Genomic DNA, 18809 nt, shown 5'->3' on the forward strand with positions numbered 1-18809 from the left:
GAAAATCTTTGCAATGCAATGTCACGTGACAGACTGTTGGGGCAAGTGCTGTTGGCGGGCACCTGTGAAGGCCGGCACGGCACACGAGGGGGGGGGGGGCGAGTTTCTAAATCGACGCCCGGCCGCCTTTGTCTCCCTTGTGACGATGTTTACACACCGCACCAGGTACTCATTTGGTGCTGATTCGACCTAGAGGAGGCCCGGTTCAGATAATCGTCGCTGTCCGTGAGCGGGAATCAAACTCAGGTCGCCGTGTTCGTAGCGCAGTGTGCTAACCGCTACACTACCGCTCCCCGCAATGCGGAACAAGTATCTATACACACACGCTCGTTCAAAACACAGCGACGCAATGGAATTACACCAGTGTACTTTTATTGCACACCACATGACCAACAGACACCCCTGAAGGCGTATTTCTACTGCAGCGCATTGCATTGCCTAGCCGTTAGTTAACATATGCGCGGTTACATTCAAGCAGGTAACGGTGTCATGATTCTTATCCGTCCGCATGTTACAAATAAAACCACTTAAATTGACACGAGTGAATTGACTAAACGCAAAACACGATTTGACACGAAAAAAAAGATGGAAAAATAACAACGTTGGGCCCTCAACGAGGTGCGCATGTGACACGGGAAGAAGTGTCGAACACTTTGAAATGCCGCGAGGCGTACTTGTGTCGTGTTAGTGTGCAATGTGAAACGTGGAAAGGCATCTCCATGATCTGCATGAAATCTAAGAAGGTAGTAGTTTACATTTCAACACTGAAAACCAACAAAAAAAATCTTGACACAGCAAAGCCAACGCTTACTTATAGAACAAACAAAATCCCCTAAAGCAAACTCGCCATCGGAACATCACTTTCTTACATCATTAGACCTCCTTTGCCAGTACCAAAAAGTAATAATAGGGTTTTTCCCCTTTTTTTCTGGCAACAAAACTTCTTTTTACAAGGATTCATGTCTGCATTAACCACAATACCTGCAGTCAAAATGCAAACAAAAAAGAACCTATGATAATATATGCATTGTCCTTGAAACTGATTGGTCCACACCAAGGGACGGCTTTCTTTTGAGCCTCGACCCAGTTGGTGCTCGACCAGATGACGCCTTTTGGCGTCATCTGGTGTGGACCAATCAGTTTCAAGGACAATGCATATATTATCATAGTAAGTTTTTTTGGTTTGCATTTTGACTGCAGGTATTGTGGTTAATGCAGACATGAATCCTTGTAAAAAAAGGTTTCAGTTTTGTTGCCAGAAAAATGGGGAAAACCCCTATTATTATTATCACTTTCTTACTTAACTCCGTTTTTTTTTTAATTTTGGTTGGTAATGACAAACCCACAGAGCGCGCACACGCACACACTCCAGCTGCAGTCACGTCTAACGCTCGACATTGCAGGCGTTGCTGCTGCTCTTAAAACCTCGCAAACACAAATCACACCCGAGCTGTCGAAGTTCCTAGCACATGTCGTGCCGTCGCTTGCAACAGATCGCAAATGCTTGGCGACAGTAGACGACCGATTCTGAGCGATCCCAGGGTAAATGCAATTAAACATTTTTGTAATGGCAGGAGAAGCTCCCACCCCTGCGAGTTGACCTTTGCAGTTACTCATTAACTGGATTAACTGCAATTAGAGTTGTTAGCTGCGATTACGCGTTGCATTAAATCAATAGCAATTTACTCGCGGTGTAATTGTTGTTGAGCCGATTTGGCCTTCCTTGTTTTAAATATTACGTGCGACACCTAAACATTTCCCACAATTCCACACCTGCCTAAATGTTGGGACGTTGCAGGTTTTACCGATATCCACTCCACCCCTCCTCTCCCCTAAAAATTGTGGAGATTTGTTAAAGGGATTTCATGGTTTGTTACGAATTAAATGTTCACCTATAGAGTTTTGCATTAAATAAAAACCTGGACCACATTCACCACTGGACCCATAAGCGGCGTGTATGTGTCACGCATCTGCTGAGGCGTTTGACTGACAGAATGGAAGTTTGGTCGAGTTTGCTGAAGTTTTGTCACTTTTGTATTTGTTCCATTAATCTTACACTGCAAAACACAAACACACTAAAAACAGTGCGGGCCTTTCATATATGTTAAATAACAAAAACAGCTTGGAACTCACGTGAATTGTTGCTGCTATGACCATAACATACAATACAGTACTTATTTTTAACTCCCATACACAACACCTCAATATGTAACACGTAAAAATGTTTTGCCATTTCCCTGATGGAAATTTGCATGGATGTGTGCACGACACAATCGTGCCCTACAAACCAATGCAACCTGCTGGTTGTTATGAATGTCATACCTGGCCAAAGTGACTTGCGTGGTTTCCAAGAAAACCCCCGTGAAATGATCTCACTGCCTCTGTAGGAAGAACTGGACCTCTCTGTTAGCACTGGAATGCAACGCAATTTGCATTTATATAGCATCTACAAAAATCAATCACCTCTGCTACCCCCTATGGTTTGGAACTCCCTCCACCCCCACCCAGTCATACGTGCTCTTGACTTCCTGCCCCGATCGGCTCAAGACCTTTACTCCCCCACGCGCCGCTCGCCGACTGCCTGCCTGCCTCCCCAAGATAATAGAGCCATGGTCTCTGTCGAGTGACCTCAGACGTGGACGCATGTAATTCCAAGTATTATTGTAAGTGTATTGCAATGGCAAACCACGTATCAAGCAAGATGCTCTACAGAACAGAGGGCATGATTAATTAATGATAACAGGGAGGAGTGGCAATTGAACAGTGGCAGGGAGTCGACAGCGAGGATGGCTGTGGTGCATGGAGTTTCAGACGATAAGGGCAGCAGAGGAGAAAGGGTGACCTCCCAGTGAGCGAAGGATAACTTGGGAGGCCTTGACGGAAGGCATTGGTTGCCGGAGCGGAGAGCGCGTGAAGAGGACTGCCAATTAATGAGAAATGGCAGGCAAGCAGGAATTGCGAGGGGCCTTCAACAAATCAGAGAATGGTGCTTTAAAGTAACGCCCGCTTTGCTGCCAGTTTTACTCTTTTTTAACAACGATCACTCGTGAGCCTCACGCAACGTAAGATTGCTGTTTGTGCTTGGGGCTCAAAAACCATCCCGACATAAGTTTGCTGCGACCCGTTTGGTAACAGCTCCTTAACAGCTTTTTCGTGGACCCTCATATCATGCATGCACCTATATTCACGTGGGTACTGTTATGTTTCGTACTAAAGCATGCACACCTGTATATGTGCACGTATGCACGAGCTGCATGCGTACGCTGCAAATGTTTATCCACTACATCTGTAAGCAATGCACGTAATTCTACGGATGTATTCGCGTACACATACCCAGAACTCTGTAGATTTTAGCACCCACCGATGAACTTTTTTTTTCTTCATCTTAACTCGCAGAAATGTTACGTCGGAAGCTCACGGTGCACCACAAACAGTCCCCTTTTGAACTCGCACGGCTCATCCGGCCAATTCGCCCTGAAATACGCACGGCATAATACAACGCGGTGGCAGCGGCCAAACGGATGCGAGGGTTTGGACCAAATCGGGCGGCGGGCAACCGTTGACGGCGGCGCTGGAGAAGGGAGGTGGCGGCCGTGGCAAATCAGCTGATGAGGCAGGGGTCGTCGGGGTTGTGCGTCTTCAGTTCGCCTTGCAGGAGCTGATCGAGGACGGCGCGGGTGAGGTAGCTGGCCGTGCTGTGCTTGCCCACCGGGGAGACGTTGTAGAACGCCAGCATGCCGTCGTTCTGACGGGGTGAGGCGCGGGCAGGAGGAGCGGAACGGGAATGTTTTCAAAGACCGTAGGATCGATTGAGACGCGTGATGCGGCAACCGCATTGTAAACAAATAAAAATCAACAGTCGTTAAACCTGAAAATAATGCGATCGATGCTCAATGCCACGCTGGTAATTTATCAATGAAACGAATTTGCCGCGGTGACATTTGCTGTGAGGTCAAAGACAAGAGATCCCTCACGTGACCTTCACAGACTGTTGGGGCAAGCGCTGTTAGCGAGCACCTATGAAGGCCGGCATGGCACACGAGGGAGGGGGGTGTGGCCAGCACCACGTCCGGCCGCCTTTGACTCCCGAGTAGCGATGTTTCCGCACTGCACCAGGTACTCATTTTTAGGCTGAGCCGACCCAGGCGAGGCCCAAGGCCGGTTTAGACCATCGTCACTGGTGTTGGCCGTGAGCAGGAATTGAATTCTGGTCGCCGGGTTCGTAGCGCAGCGAAGCGCTAACCACTGCGCCTCCGCTTCTCAGAGCGCTGACCAATGCGAGGTCAGATCGCTTCCGCACACACGCATCGCACGGTACCTTCTTCCGCACACACGCATCGCACAGTACCTTCTTCTCTGACAGCCCCTCGCTTTTATGGTCCTTCTGGAAGTTGGCGACGGCTTCCTTCACGAGCGCGTCGAGGTCCACGGGATCCTGGAAGTCCAACTCTGGGTTCCTCTCCAGCACCACGGACACCACCATGAGCAGCTACATGAGGTGGCGGGACCAGTTTAGTTTGGACGGCGTGCAGAAGCGGAACACGAGAGACGAGACGTTATTATACATCAACGCACGAACATACAAAACGTGCGAATGTGAGAAGATTGTGCATGCAGGCGTTGTCCACGGGTGTCTACTATCGGAGACGAGTCTTTATGCGCGCGTGCACATGTTCATGCCTCCACAATGATCTGCCGGTATTCTGGCTCCACAATGTTCTGCAGGATGTCCTCCACCAGCAGAGAGAAGTTCATCTCGTACATAGTCATGTCAGACAGGGTCGGTTGCTGATCAAAGGAAAATAAACGCATTCGCACAACAGCAAAAAACAATCGTGAGCAATCTGAAGTTTACAATTTTCATTGTGTATTCCGTAGTGCATGTGTGCAAACACAGCAAACACACGTTTATGATATTCTATCTGGGTGTGGTGCAGTAGTTTCGTAAATCCACCAATTTTGAGGGTTGGTGCACAGCACAGATTTATGAAATTCCCAAAGCTACAGAAATGTGAGGGGGTGGCTAGGCGATAACGGTACAGTAGTGGGTTTGGTGCCCTGTGTGTGTGATCCTTGCTATTTGTTCATGGGAATGTGTTATATATTTGTCCCCACATGAAAACACGTTAAAGATGAATTGCCAAACACGACCATTCCTCAATGAGGTTTTTCACAATAAACGAATGCCATTATAATTACTTGAAAATGTCGGCACCCAACAATTTAGCCAGTCGTGCTGGCTAAACATGCTGTGCCTCCTACACATATTCCAAACAAATCTACACCATGTGTTTCCCCGGACAAGATTTATACGTAATATTGAATGGAAATTTGTAATTTCCAACAGCTGCGATGAGCCTAGACATCTCAGCCTGACGGCAAAAGCGTTTCACGGTTGCGGACTTTCCCACAACCCGTTTGCTTTGGCCAGCGCTCATCTCCAGCTCATCTCAACTTTAACGCAACTACCATCACCCCCCGCCCCGCCCCGATTCTCTCACCTGCGGAAGGATCTTCTTCGACACCATGATGCCCCCGGGCGTACGCTCGAGGACTTGCCACACGCGGTCGTAAAACCCAGGCGGGGTCCTGTTGAGCGACCCATCCAGGTGGCGTCTGTTCTCCCAAGCCCTGAGTTTGAAAAAAAATCGAGTGAGAATAACGACGACGCCCGAACCGAGGACCCGTCGATGATGCAAACATTTCAGATCCCCGTGCGTGTATGTGACAAGTGCAGGTGATGTTCATGCAGCCAACACATTTGGCAATGCCTAAATAGCCTAAACGTGAAGAACTCATGAGTACACGTCTTCTTCTCTTTGTGTTAACAAACGGGGGAGTCGGCGACTTCCATTCACGTAAGATTGCAGTGGGCCAAATTGGTTTGTTTTGGTAGGGTGTAACATCACCAACGCGGTGAAGCGGTTGGGCATTAGCGCACTACGCTACGAGTCCGGTGACCTGAGTTCTATTCACGACCAGGGCTAACAGCAGCGGCGAGTGATTTCTGATCCGTTCTTGGACCTCCCCTTTAGCGATCTGCACTGACCAACATGGCGATGTGTAATAAAAAAAACCCCCACGATCTACATAGCATAAGGCGACCTTCAACTAGCAAAAGGACTCCAAAAGGACTGCAAATTATGCTGCCCTAATTGGAGTTTCAAAGTGTCGTTCCCTAACGCGTGTTGGTTTTCTCGAGGCGCTCGAGTCTCTTCACGCAAGGAGTTGTTCAAATTAAGCAATGCAATAGTTTTGTAGAATAATATTCAGACTCGGCATGGCTCTCACGGGTCACCATCATCAAAGGTCAATAAACTTCTGGACGAAGGCCTCCCCAGGCTGTCGCCATCCCTCGCGATTCTGCGACGCAAAAATCACCCAGCGCCTGCACACATGAGCCGATGTCATCTCCTCGGCTGGAGGCGTTCCCTTTCCTCGGCCGCCACCCCATCATCTCCACTATCCTGCTTCCGTTCCTCCCTTAAAACAAGCCAGCTTCGACCAGGCCTTGCCCAACCCCTATCACTACCCCTACCCTGATGAATAACTCAACTGGTATGACTACCCCTATCACTACCCCGACCCCTATTACTACCCCTATTACTATCACTACCCCTATCACTACCCCAACCCCTATCACTACCATAACCCCTATCACGACCCCTATCACTACCCCAACCCCTATCACTACCCCAACCCCTATCACTATCACTACCCCAACCCCTATCACTACCATAACCCCTATCACGACCCCTATCACTACCCCAACCCCTATCACTACCCCAACCCCTATCACGACCCCTATCACTACCCCAACCCCTATCACTATCACTACCCCAACCCCTATCACTACCATAACCCCTATCACGACCCCTATCACTACCCCAACCGCTCCGTTACCACTCCCACCTGTTCTCTTAACTGTCACCGTAACTCCACCACCACTTTTCATAACCACCACTCTTTATCTAAACCACTATCATCTTATAATACAATTTTATCATTGACTTAAAGCTTTCGTGACTGCAGGAATTCATACTATTTGGGTCTTTCGGTGAAGTCACATAGATAGAAAATAAATAAATAAAAATCCCTGCAATTAATTCTTTTTTATTTTCCTATCTACGTGACTTTACCGAAATACCCAAAGAGTATAATTGTATGATTGCTGTAAAGCGCCTTGATATAAGGTGCCATATTCATCTACAGTGAGGGAAAAAAGTATTTGATCCCCTGCTGATTTTGTATGTTTGCCCACTGACAAATAAAAGATCAGTCTATAATTTTAATGGTAGGTTTATTTGAACAGTGAGAGACAGAAAAACAACAGAAAATCCAGAAAAAACGCATGTCAAAAATGTTATAAATTGATTTGCATTTTAATGAAGGAAATAAGTATTTGACCCCCTCTCAATCAGAAAGATTTCTAGCTCTCAGGTGTCTTTTATACAGGTAACGAGCTGAGATTAGGAGCACACTCTTAAAGGGAGTGCTCCTAATATCAGCTTGTTACCTGTACAAAAGGCACCTGTCCACAGAAGCAATCAATCAATCAGATTCCAAACTCTCCACCATGGCCAAGACCAAAGAGCTCTACAAGGATGTCAGGGACAAGATTGTAGACCTACACAAGGCTGGAATGGGCCACATGACCATTGCCAAGCAGCTTGGTGAGAAGGTGACTACAGTTAGTGCGATTATTCACAAATGGAAGAAACACAAACGAACTGTCAATCTCCCTCGGCCTGGGGCTCCATGCAAGATCTCACCGCGTGGAGTTGCAATGATCATGAAAACGGTGAGGAATCAGCCCAGAACTACACGGGAGGATCTTGTCAATGATCTCAAGGCAGCTGGGACCATAGTCACCAAGAAAACAATTGGTAACACACTACGCCGTGAAGGACTGAAATCCTGCACCGCCCGCAAGGTCCCCCTGCTCAAGAAAGCACATATACATGCCCATCTGAAGTTTGCCAATGAACATCTGAATGATTCAGAGGACAACTGGGTGAAAGTGTTGTGGTCAGATGAGACCAAAATGGAGCTCTTTGGCATCAACTCAACTCGCCGTGTTTGGAGGAGGAGGAATGCTGCCTATGACCCCAAGAACACCATCCCCACCATCAAACATGGAGGTGGAAACATTATGCTAAGGGGACAGGACAACTTCACCGCATCAAAGGGACGATGGACGGGGCCATGTACCGTCAAGGGTGAGAACCTCCTTCCCTCAGCCAGGGCATTGAAAATGGGTCGTGGATGGGTATTCCAGCATGACAATGACCCAAAACACACGGCCAAGGCAACAAAGGAGTGGCTCAAGAAGAAGCATATTAAGGTCCTGGAGTGGCCTAGCCAGTCTCCAGACCTTAATCCCATAGAAAATCTGTGGAGGGAGCTGAAGGTTCGAGTTGCCAAACGTCAGCCTCGAAACCTTAATGACTTGGAGAAGATCTGCAAAGAGGAGTGGGACAAAATCCCTCCTGAGATGTGTGCAAACTTGGTAGCCAACTACAAAAACACGTCTGACCTCTGTGATTGCCAACAAGGGTTTTGCCACCAAGTACTAAGTCATGTTTTGCAGAGGGGTCAAATACTTATTTCCCTCATGAAAATGCAAATCAATTTATAACATTTTTGACATGCGTTTTTCTGGATTTTTTGTTGTTATTCTGTCTCTCACTGTTCAAATAAACCTACCATTAAAATTATAGACTGATCATTTCTTTGTCAGTGGGCAAACGTACAAAATCAGCAGCGGATCAAATACTTTTTTCCCTCACTGTATGTAAGATTAATCTTGACCACTGGCCATTGTCCCCTTTGAGCGGCGTGTCCTTCCCCAAGCCCGCCAAACTTTTTGTTGAGAATTTTCGTGGCAACATAAATCATGATAATTTTAGAGCCACCGGCTCAGTGATGCGTGCACCGACCGCGAAGCCGCTCGGCTGCAAGCAAAGCTCGTTGTCATTAGCCGGTGCCTAATTGAGCCGCGGGCAGCCAGCGAGCGGCTTGCGGTGGCTTTTATTTAAACGCCGCTGTCGCGGTTCCGCGACCCTTCTAGCCCGCACCTGCTGTGCTGCTGGGGCTGGAGGACGTCGAGCAGCAGTTGCTTGACGGCGCTGGGCGAGAGCGTGTACAGGTCCTGCGCCCCGAGCGGCTCGCCCGCTCGCACCTTCAGCTCATGCTTCATTGCGTGGATCATCCACCTGCGCGGGTGGGTGGGGGGGAGGTCAGGGTGGAGGGGGGGTAGGTCAGGGTGGAGGGGGGGGGGGAGGTTAAACAGCAGGGGCTCGACGAAGCGTCCAACGCGACGTCACGTGGCCCGGGCACCCCGTCGCAGGCTTTCAGAGCGTTTCGGAGCGTGCTCAGGCGTAGTAATCTGTAATACTTGCGAATCAATCTGTCCAAGTTTCTCTACTTTTGGCAGAGTTGAGTCCAAATGCAAGTCGGCTTATTATATAAGGTGGCTTGTATTGGCCTGAAACTAAATGATGATGGGGTTTTCTTGAAACCCCCAAATATCCAGCACATTTTAGCGATGAGTTACCAAGGTTATACTGAACAATGTAGCAGGAGATAGACAGCAAATATAAACACATGTATCGCGAAAACGCACCCGGTGTTAGCCGGTACTCATCGTTATAAACGCACTCGGTGTAAACCAGCACTCATCGTTATACACGAGAGCAGCACTCACTTTCTCACAGGAGACTGCTTTGTCAGAATTTACTCTGGAACTAATTTTCTGCCATCGGCGCATAAAATTCCATCTTTACTCATTCACAGGCCGGCCGTGACCACGGTATACAGGAGAGTAAAGTCATCTTCATGAGGCACCGCGCGGAGGCAGGAGGGAACACACGGCAGTAAAGCACAAACGAGGCGACGTAGCGCAACGGCATGCCGGCTATTTGTTGACAGCGAGAGGTTTATGCTCTCGGAGTTTCCCGCGTCGTTGCATGCCACTTTGTTGACAGCGAGAGGTTTATGCTCTCGGAGTTTCCCGCGTCGTTGCATGCTACTTTGTTGACAGCGAGAGGTTTATCCTCTCGGAGTTTCCCGCGTCGTTGCATGCCACTTTGTTGACAGCGAGAGGTTTATGCTCTCGGAGTTTCTCGCGTCGTTGCTTGCTACTTTGTTGACAGCGAGAGGTTTATGCTCTCGGAGTTTCCCGCGTCGTTGCATGCTACTTTGTTGACAGTGAGAGGTTTATGCTCTCGGAGTTTCTTGCGTTGTTGCTTGCTACTTTGTCTGCATCGCGGTTTTATTTCTGCTTTGGAACCACCGCAGTGCACCTCGGGATTGCCCGTCGTTTCTCCCGGCAGCGGCGATTGAACTCGGGATGCCGTGGCGAGAGCTGGACCGTGCGGAATACACACACACACACACACGATGCGACGTCCCGGCAAGCGAATAACCGCGCAAAAGTGACAACGCTGCGTATGGTTTTTGAAATGTGTAAGGGAAAACGTTGAGGATGCCTGTCTGGGAAAAGGAAGAAACAAAAAAACGACTATCACTCGAGTACCAGATGGAAAGCATGATACTTGCATTAAAATTCAAGGGTTGGTATCACGCACCAGAGGTTGTTAAGATTATTTTGCTGCTATAAATTCCACATGATAAGCCACTTCGTTGAGCTATCATTTGTGGCGAGGTCACTTCTGAAATAGAAGCTAATAGCTCAGTGGACTTTGCTTAGTAAGATAAAAAAAATGTCTAGTTTTATTTGTAGATATATATTTTATTGATGTTTACCTTTCATATACGTTGCACTCAAATCATGTTTGTATTTTTTGTTGTTGTAACCTTCTGATCCGCTCTGACTGGACATCTGTGAAAAAGAGCTTTATAGCTCATCGGATTCCTCCAGTATATATATAAATATTCCGATTCTCGCACACTCTACTAAAGTCGTCAATGTCTTGTGCACCTTACCTGGGATTAATACCTGGGGACACACTCACTTGAGCTTACCCGTGGGAATTTCGCAGTCGGTGATTTAATGAATTTAAAGTCAGCCTAATGCGAATAGGCGTGACGTCGACACGCCCTGGGAATTTATTGCAGATAGTGAGAAGGTGGCAGAAACAATAAGAGCCAAGGCAGCTGCTTTGATTTTAATTGCACATTTAAAAGAAAAATACCAGCACCTTGAACCAGGAGCATGACAATTAAGGGTACCCTGATGTCAAGTAAATGATTAGGTTCCTCTTTGGTAAATCCATGACATTTATTCATTTATTGCTTGTCGTCAGCAAAACAATTGCATAGCACTCCGCCACCACGTATTGTGATTAAGGATCATGAAACATGTCTGCCAGAGACATTTGCAAACTGTAAAATTTCTATGAACGGCGAAAATTTATGTGGCACATGTCTGCCGCACTCATGAGACATCTGGGTGAAAAGTCTGAGACATGAATTTTGAAATTGGACACTGCAAGTAAACTATACATCCCGAGTCAGGCGAAGCGCCGAGGCAATTATTGACGCAGAATACAGTGCTGAGGGACATCATTAACTTTATAAATGAGGCTGTTCCCTCATCAGAGCTAAGAGCTGGAGTCTGCCCGAGAACAACAGCTGACACAGCAGCTCATGGGGCCCGTGGGTTCATGAAAGGCATTCTTACGACCAACCTCACGGGGAGCGCTGCCTAGCGATTTGCATTCACCGCCTCCTCGCGAAATGGAGCCTCGTAAAAGCAAACTTTCCGTTAAAGGGACGTAAACGAGCGGCTCCATATGACGCGACTGTCGCACCATTGGTGGTCACACCAAAGCAGCATTTGTGTCTCGTGGCAGTTGGGATTCTGCAGGAGGCTATGATTTAATCTCCAAACGTATAAAATGAGCACTAGGATATTCACACATTCAAATGTTACGCTAGAAAATTATCGCAACGGTTTCATACGAAGCCCACTGCCCCCTAAAAAACAACTAAGTGGCGGTGCCGTCACCATGGCGCTTGCGCCAGGCTAGGTGCACCCTGAGACCACCGCCCATAGCCACCCTCTCAGCCACACGTGACCTGAACTTTTCGTAATTTTACGCACCCGTTGTGAACTTATTTTTTTTTTTACAAATGACACGAGTCTAAAAATGTGCAACATCCCATGAGATAATCATCACAGCAATGCATCAACAATTGCTAAGATCCTCGTTTTGTACGACCGAGTTCAATGGTTAAATTAATTTCATATAAATGTAGATGTATTTCTGCAATTTGCTGTTTATACCTTTCCATGTCAATGTTTTCTACAATGACGTGAAGACATGGCTTCCCCTGTGAGGGCACCATCAATAGCATTATACAGGGTGCTTCAAAAAAACGTGAACACTTCGGAGAATTTTCAATACCACAATAAATGTGCTGCTGCCTCCAGGCTCTGGAGACCACCTGGAGAAGATTCCAGGCACGTGTTGACAATGATGACCAACAAGTGGAGACTGATTTTTTTAAGCTATTAATATACATTTGTTATCATGTTACAGTGTATCATCCGTTTTGCCATTAAAAACGACAGTCCCATATAAGTGTTAACATTTTTTTAAGCACCCTGTATTTCACAACAGCTATGTACAGCTATGGATATCGGGGGATTCATAGGACATCTTTGAAGGTTCATGTTAAATATCCGTGCTTGGGGTTTAATTGAGTAAATGCGAGAGTGGAAAGAGATGTTATTCACGGTCACAATCCAGCAGCTCGCAACCAGGGTTGGTGGCAGTACGGCCGTGCGAGGCTTTAGCACTGCCCCCTCTCTCTGTACGCCCATCACAGTTAATCTACCCCTGGCCGATGTCCAGCACTCCGGCGATCCAACTGCAACCGCCAATCAAATTTAACGGCGTCCGCGGAAACGTTTCGAAGTGACATCCGCGCGCAGAAAAAAATATAAAAAATCTGCTGCTTGATTAAACACGGAGCAATTACGCTCAGAGTAAATATAACGTGAAGCCTTCCCTGCCGCGGGCATAAATTACACGGTAATTTTGAATCGTCATAAAATATTGAATTTTCGTGTCGCATTAATGTCGCGCCCGTGAAATGCGGGGGCGGAGCGGGAAGGGCCCATCTTGCCAGGAGGATTGTGAGCCCCGTGTTGCAGGCCATGCCTCTACCTTTACCATTAGCGCTCTGACATTTAAGTTGCGCTTATACGGTGCGCGCATTAATATTCATCCTAACAACGGCACAGCCCCGTGAGCCACTTTTCTCTTCTGCTTTCTCCATCTGCCTATCGTACGCACGGCAATTGGGACGACCGTGAACACAATTGGCGCTCTCTGCCGTGATGAACGGCCGTTGCCCAAAATGTCGCCTATTACATATTAGCACGTTTGACTACGTACGGTGTGAAACAAGTGCGACATACATCATACGTATATATATTTACGGCAGGGTTATTGACGAAAGTATTTCGTTTTTGTTATTTGTGCTCATGCACTACTGACAAGGCATTATTACAATAATTTTGTTGTTTTATTATAAAATGTATGGTTTGTTTGCACACACGATAATTGCAAACGCCACACTGCATACACATACACTGTATACAAACGCTACGGGTACGTAGTATCCTGTTTTAAAACCCATCCCATTATTCGCCACAATACATGTTGTGCGAAATATATAAATGCATGTGTCTGGAAATATTGGCCGACGTGAAATCTCATCTCCGCGTTGTTTACTCTGGACGCGCTGGTTCTCGCGGCAAATGCTCGTACGCAAGAAAGGGTTACAGCGGTGGACAGCCGTGACCTAGGTATGTGCGATTAGAAGTACGGATTTGGATAACCGTGGGTGGACAGTCATGCCCTCCCAAAGATATATATATGTGTGTGTGCGCGCGCCCCGCGTATAATGATGGTGCCACGCGCGGAGCGAGTGAACGTTTCCCATCGCGGCTCTCGCCCAAGCCGCCGCCAAATTTACCCCCACGGAGCGCGCCGCATCGCAATACCGAGGAAAAAACGGGCGCGCGGACTACGCTCGCGGGAAAAGCCACGTAAAATGAACACCCTAAGCGTGCTATTGTCAAGGGGTCACCTTCATTACGAAAGCCACACAACCGGCCGAATGCAGATGATAGTTTTTTTTTTCACTCGCACTAGAAGCGTGGACATGCCGTCGAGGCAATACGACGAAATAGCCGCGGCACAATGAAGCATGTCAAAGGATCTTTTTTTTACACGTCTGACTATATGGGGTTTCATTACGTAGAATGTTAATACACCGCTGGCATTGCGGGGGGGGGGGGGTGTCTGGCTCACGTGGACAATTTTACGGCACATTAGAGGTCTGATTAATGTTTGTCCCTGCCGGGGCTTTGATGAAAAATGTTGCTCTTAAGACGAGCGTACGGAACGTCACACCGTACAATTTGCTGCCGCTGTTGTTGCCTTCTCAAGAAACGGACGGCTCATAAAAAAATATATAAACAAGCAAATAAACTGGCCGTGCTAAACTTTTCATCTGGGTGGAGTGCAGGAAAATCGGTGTGAATGATGGCGCCTGCCGGGTGCCGTGGGATGGCAGAGTGGTGTAGGCGAAGAGCGAAGGTTTTTATACATGGGCGTGACCAAGCAGCTACCGGGCAATAAGCGCCAGAGAGCAGTTAGCAATCTTGCAGGTACTTCCGTTCCCTTTATGAGAGGATTGTTGGGGAGGGGCTGTAAACCTCAGTGGGAGTGGGCTTTTGTAAAGCGCTTTGGCACAATCGCATTTGCGAATTGTGCCATTTGTGTGCGTACCCTCGCGCGAGTGTGCGTGCGCTTGTGGACGAGAGAATATAACACCCCGGCGAGTGTGGGGCGAGTTAAAATGTGCTGTGCGAGTACGTGTTTAATGATCAAATCAAATAACCCCTGTCATCCAAAATGCGCCCGATCTCGTCACAGCTCGAAAGCTAAGCAGGTACGAGCCTGGGCAGTGCTTCCATGCGTGACCACCGCACACAGCAGGTTACTAACTAAAGGCTACGTGGCTGCGTAAAGGGCAGTGCAGAATCATTCATCATTGTACTCTGCTTTAATGCTCCCCGACATTTACACTTCCCGCCCCCAACCCATACTGACGAGCGTGGTGAAGTATGGTCAAATAACCCCTACGGCTCCTATCGCGTGGGCGGAGACCCTCATCCAGCAGTGGAGTGACAAAAAGGGCTGTGCATGCACATGTACACTGAGACAGGCGCGATGTATTCGTGAACTGCGCCTTGATCCGTCTACATCCGTCCCATCCCGAACGACGCACGACGATCTCAGCTGGGATCCTAAACCTCATCTGAGCCTGCAATGTGTCGAGCCATCCCAATAAACCGGCGCCTGGTGACACGCACGAATGTCAGCTCGGGGGAGATTTGTGCGCTGGCTTTTAATAGGCACCCATTAACGGGACTCTTCCCGAACGGTGCGAATGGCTAAATGAAGAGTCTTTGTCTCTCTCGTGATGTGCGCTGACGACTACAACACAAACACACACACCGGGAAGAGATAAGAGACGGCCGAGTGGTGATGCCTGCCGTGGTGGCGAGATGTTAACTACCTCGCTTGGTATGCAGGAGGCCGTGGATTTGATCCCGAACTTGACGCCCGCTGTATATTTGGAGTTTGCACGTTCTCTCTCCCCGTGGTCGCAGGGATTTTTTTATCCGAGTCCTCCGGTTTTTCCCTCCAAATTCAGAAACATGCGTTGCGTGTATTTGGCTGCGATAAGTTTCCACATGATGACAAGCCACTTCTCATTAGGCTATCATTTGTGCCCAGGTCGCTTCTGCAAAAGAGCTGTATAGAGCTCAGCGGGCCTTACCTCATAAAATAAAAAATAAAAATTGTTTTCGTAATAGTTGCCCCGCTGCAGTTCAATCGAAGACGCAGCATGAAAATTAGGGGGGTGGGAAGGAACTAAAAATGTGCCCATCAGGCAGTGGAGGATCATCGCCAATCGCGCCGGGCATCACGGCAAAATTACCGGCGTGGCCCGGGCCCGCCCCCCCGCCCGTTGTGGCGCCGCGTCGGCAAACGCTGACGGTGGGAACGCGGCGACAACTGAAGGGCGGTCCGGCAGCATCGGCGGCAGCTGTCGCGTCGAACTCGTCTCGACGCGGGCGGGCGGGCGGGCGGGCGGGCGGTCTGTCCACGCACGCACGCAGCGACGGCGGTCGCTCTTACGCTGTACTAGCGCCCCGTTCCTCACGGACGTGGAGCACCGTGAAATGTGAAACATCGAAACGCCCAAGTGTAATATTTTCGTTGCTAATTAACGTTTTCTTTACCGAAGTTCTGCAGGCAGTCATTCTGATTCGTGCTGCGATGTGCCGGACAACGTTTTAGGCAGCTCGAATGTCCACGACTCAAGAGGTTGGCAAATAGAATAGTTTAAATATTATATCAATGTTCCGTTTTTTTTTAATTTTATTTTGCACACTCTGTGGATTTAGAAAATGTCAAAGGCTGAATAAACAGCATACTCTCATCTGTCTGGATATCAAGACACTTTTTTTTTTTTACGAAGGTGCTGCTTACAATGTGCGGCCAATTTGTGACGGCGTACAATTTCACATGTGGGTGGAAAGCTGTGCATCCTGAGATAACCGCCACGGACGTAACAGTGAAGACCACCAACCCCCCACAAAACCAATATCCTTATCCGAATCCAGCTTGCTCTACTTGCCTATTACAGGCACCGGTTTGCCCCTGCAGGTGAGTCTCACAAGTACAGGGGTCCCTTATCTGCGTGACTCACCTAGCTAGGCCATGCATCGCAGCTACCACACACAATTAATGAGCTCTCCACTAAAAGACAAAGATCCCCCACCCCCATAGCCTTAACAGACTGTTGGGACAAGTGCTGTTAGCGAGGAGCACCTATGAAGGCCGGCACAGCGCACGAGGGGGTGGGTGGCCAGCACCACGCCCAGCCACCTTTGTTTCCCCGGCGCTAATATTTACACACCGCACCAGGTACTCATTTTTCAGGCCGAGTCGATCGAGGGGAAACCCAGGACCGGTTCAGATATTCGTCACCGATGTTGGCTGCGAGCGGGAATCTAATTCGGGTTTTCCGCGTTCGTAGTGCAGCGCGCTAACCGCTACACTATCGCTCCCCCCCCTCCCCGCACACAACCGACACTCACGCAACCAATCGCAGCTGTGTGCAGCCACGGCTGGGAGCACTGTCGGGATTCTGCCACTTTACATTCATCACGTGCTCGCGCTCCCATCGCAGAACACCAAGTCGTCTTCGCTAGACCTTTAATATATCGTCGAGAAATAATGAAAATCCATAATACAGTGTAAACACTGACGCAAATAATGACCCTTTTTTTATATCCCCATCTTCCTCATTCATAACGCAGGCAATGAATAGGGTGGCTATAGACCACGCTGTGCTTTGGTAAACTGTAATTACAGAAAATGCCCTTGTCATTTTAAAGACGGACAGAAAGCTGCCTCCAATCCCAGTGGTAATTGCCAACTGGTGGAGGCAATTCAATTTGCATTTTAATTTAAAACATGAAAATAACTCCACGTGATTTGAGACGAGGTTGCTATTCATCGTGCGCCACCACAGCACGTGGAAATACACGAACGTTGGGCCCCCGTAGCGTGCGAACGTACACAAGTGTCTGCATGCGGATTTGTACTTTTATTCTTCGCCGAGAACCAATCGCTAATATTTGCACACCATTGCGATTGACTAAAATATGCGCTTTTTTGCGAAAATTATTAGTTTCCATTGTTATGCTCCGCACAGAAAACATAAAATCGGCAAAATCTTTACAATTAATGTTTTATGAATTGTTAACAATGACCCATATACTTTTGCAGTCCGGAGGAGCAAGTGCTGTTAGCATTTATTTAGGCAAAACATAGCACGCATGTGAAACGTTTATGCGATTACTGTTTCTTAACATTGATCCTTCCGCTAACGACTCGCACATCACCAAATTTCCCGAGTAAGAATCGTTGTTTTTTTTAAATTCGTGTACGTTTTACGTTGTACGTTACGGGCGTACGTGACTACTGCAGAGAGAGGCTCAATTCAGGACAATGTAAAAGAGTGCGTCGCTTTTAACGACTATTTAATTTCACGACCCTCATTTTTATACCGCGGCCCGAATGAGCCGGGAATACACCCAAGGTGCCTTTGTCTCTCCAGGGGCACTGCGGTGATGAGATGTTAACTCCCTCGCCTCGTATGCAGGAGGGCGTGGGTTCAATCCCCACCCTGACGCCTGCTGTATATTTGGAGTTTGCATGTTTTCCCCGTGGTCGCGTAAATCTTTATCCAGGTCCTCCGGTTTTTGCTTCTACATTAAGAATTGTGCGTTCAGAGTGTTTGGCTCCTATGAATTTCCACATGATGAGCCACTTCGTTGAGCTATCATTTGTCGCCAGGTCGCTCCTGAATAACAGCTACACAGCTCAGTGGGCCTTACCTAGTAAAATAAAAAAGTTTTTAGTTTCATAGATCATTTTCATACTCGGGTATTCCTTCAACCTAGGGGAGGCACTTAACCATCTTCACCTACCAATTGCCACCAGTGTTATGTCCCCTCATTGTCCTTTCCTAACCAACAACTGAACCTTATGGGAGGGACCCCGGGGTCCCTCCCATAAGCCCCCGGCTCTCGCATAAACTGCGTTGCGACGTCATTTTATGTCTGTTGAAGGCGAACGACACGGCGATCTATTCCTCTCGACGAGCTCTGCACGATGCGCCAATCAAAGTTTAAAGGTTTTGTTTATGACTACAGCAATTTTGGGCAACGACGGGTGCTTGGTGAAGAG

The 18809-nt window shown here is 48.1% G+C and overlaps 1 protein-coding gene across 4 annotated transcripts in view; it reads right to left on the reverse strand.

The window, feature by feature from the left end:
• Positions 1-355: 355 nt before the first annotated feature.
• The window catches only part of PHKB (phosphorylase kinase regulatory subunit beta), a 204764-nt gene continuing 186310 nt past the window's right edge, over positions 356-18809 (reverse strand). For all 4 annotated transcript variants that reach the window (XM_076069653.1, XM_032960638.2, XM_076069652.1 and 1 more), the window contains 5 exons: positions 9078-9215; positions 5502-5631; positions 4681-4788; positions 4349-4489; positions 356-3745 (listed from right to left, as the gene is read on the reverse strand). In XM_076069653.1, coding sequence (XP_075925768.1) covers positions 3602-3745; positions 4349-4489; positions 4681-4788; positions 5502-5631; positions 9078-9215 — 661 coding nt within the window. In that variant the 3' untranslated portion in view covers positions 356-3601. The remainder of the gene's footprint in view (positions 3746-4348; positions 4490-4680; positions 4789-5501; positions 5632-9077; positions 9216-18809) is intronic.

This window comes from Petromyzon marinus, chromosome 25 (assembly GCF_048934315.1).
Source record: "Petromyzon marinus isolate PM22_M1 ecotype Great Lakes invasive population chromosome 25, UKy_Petmar_22M1.pri1.0, whole genome shotgun sequence".
NCBI lineage: Eukaryota > Metazoa > Chordata > Hyperoartia > Petromyzontiformes > Petromyzontidae > Petromyzon > Petromyzon marinus.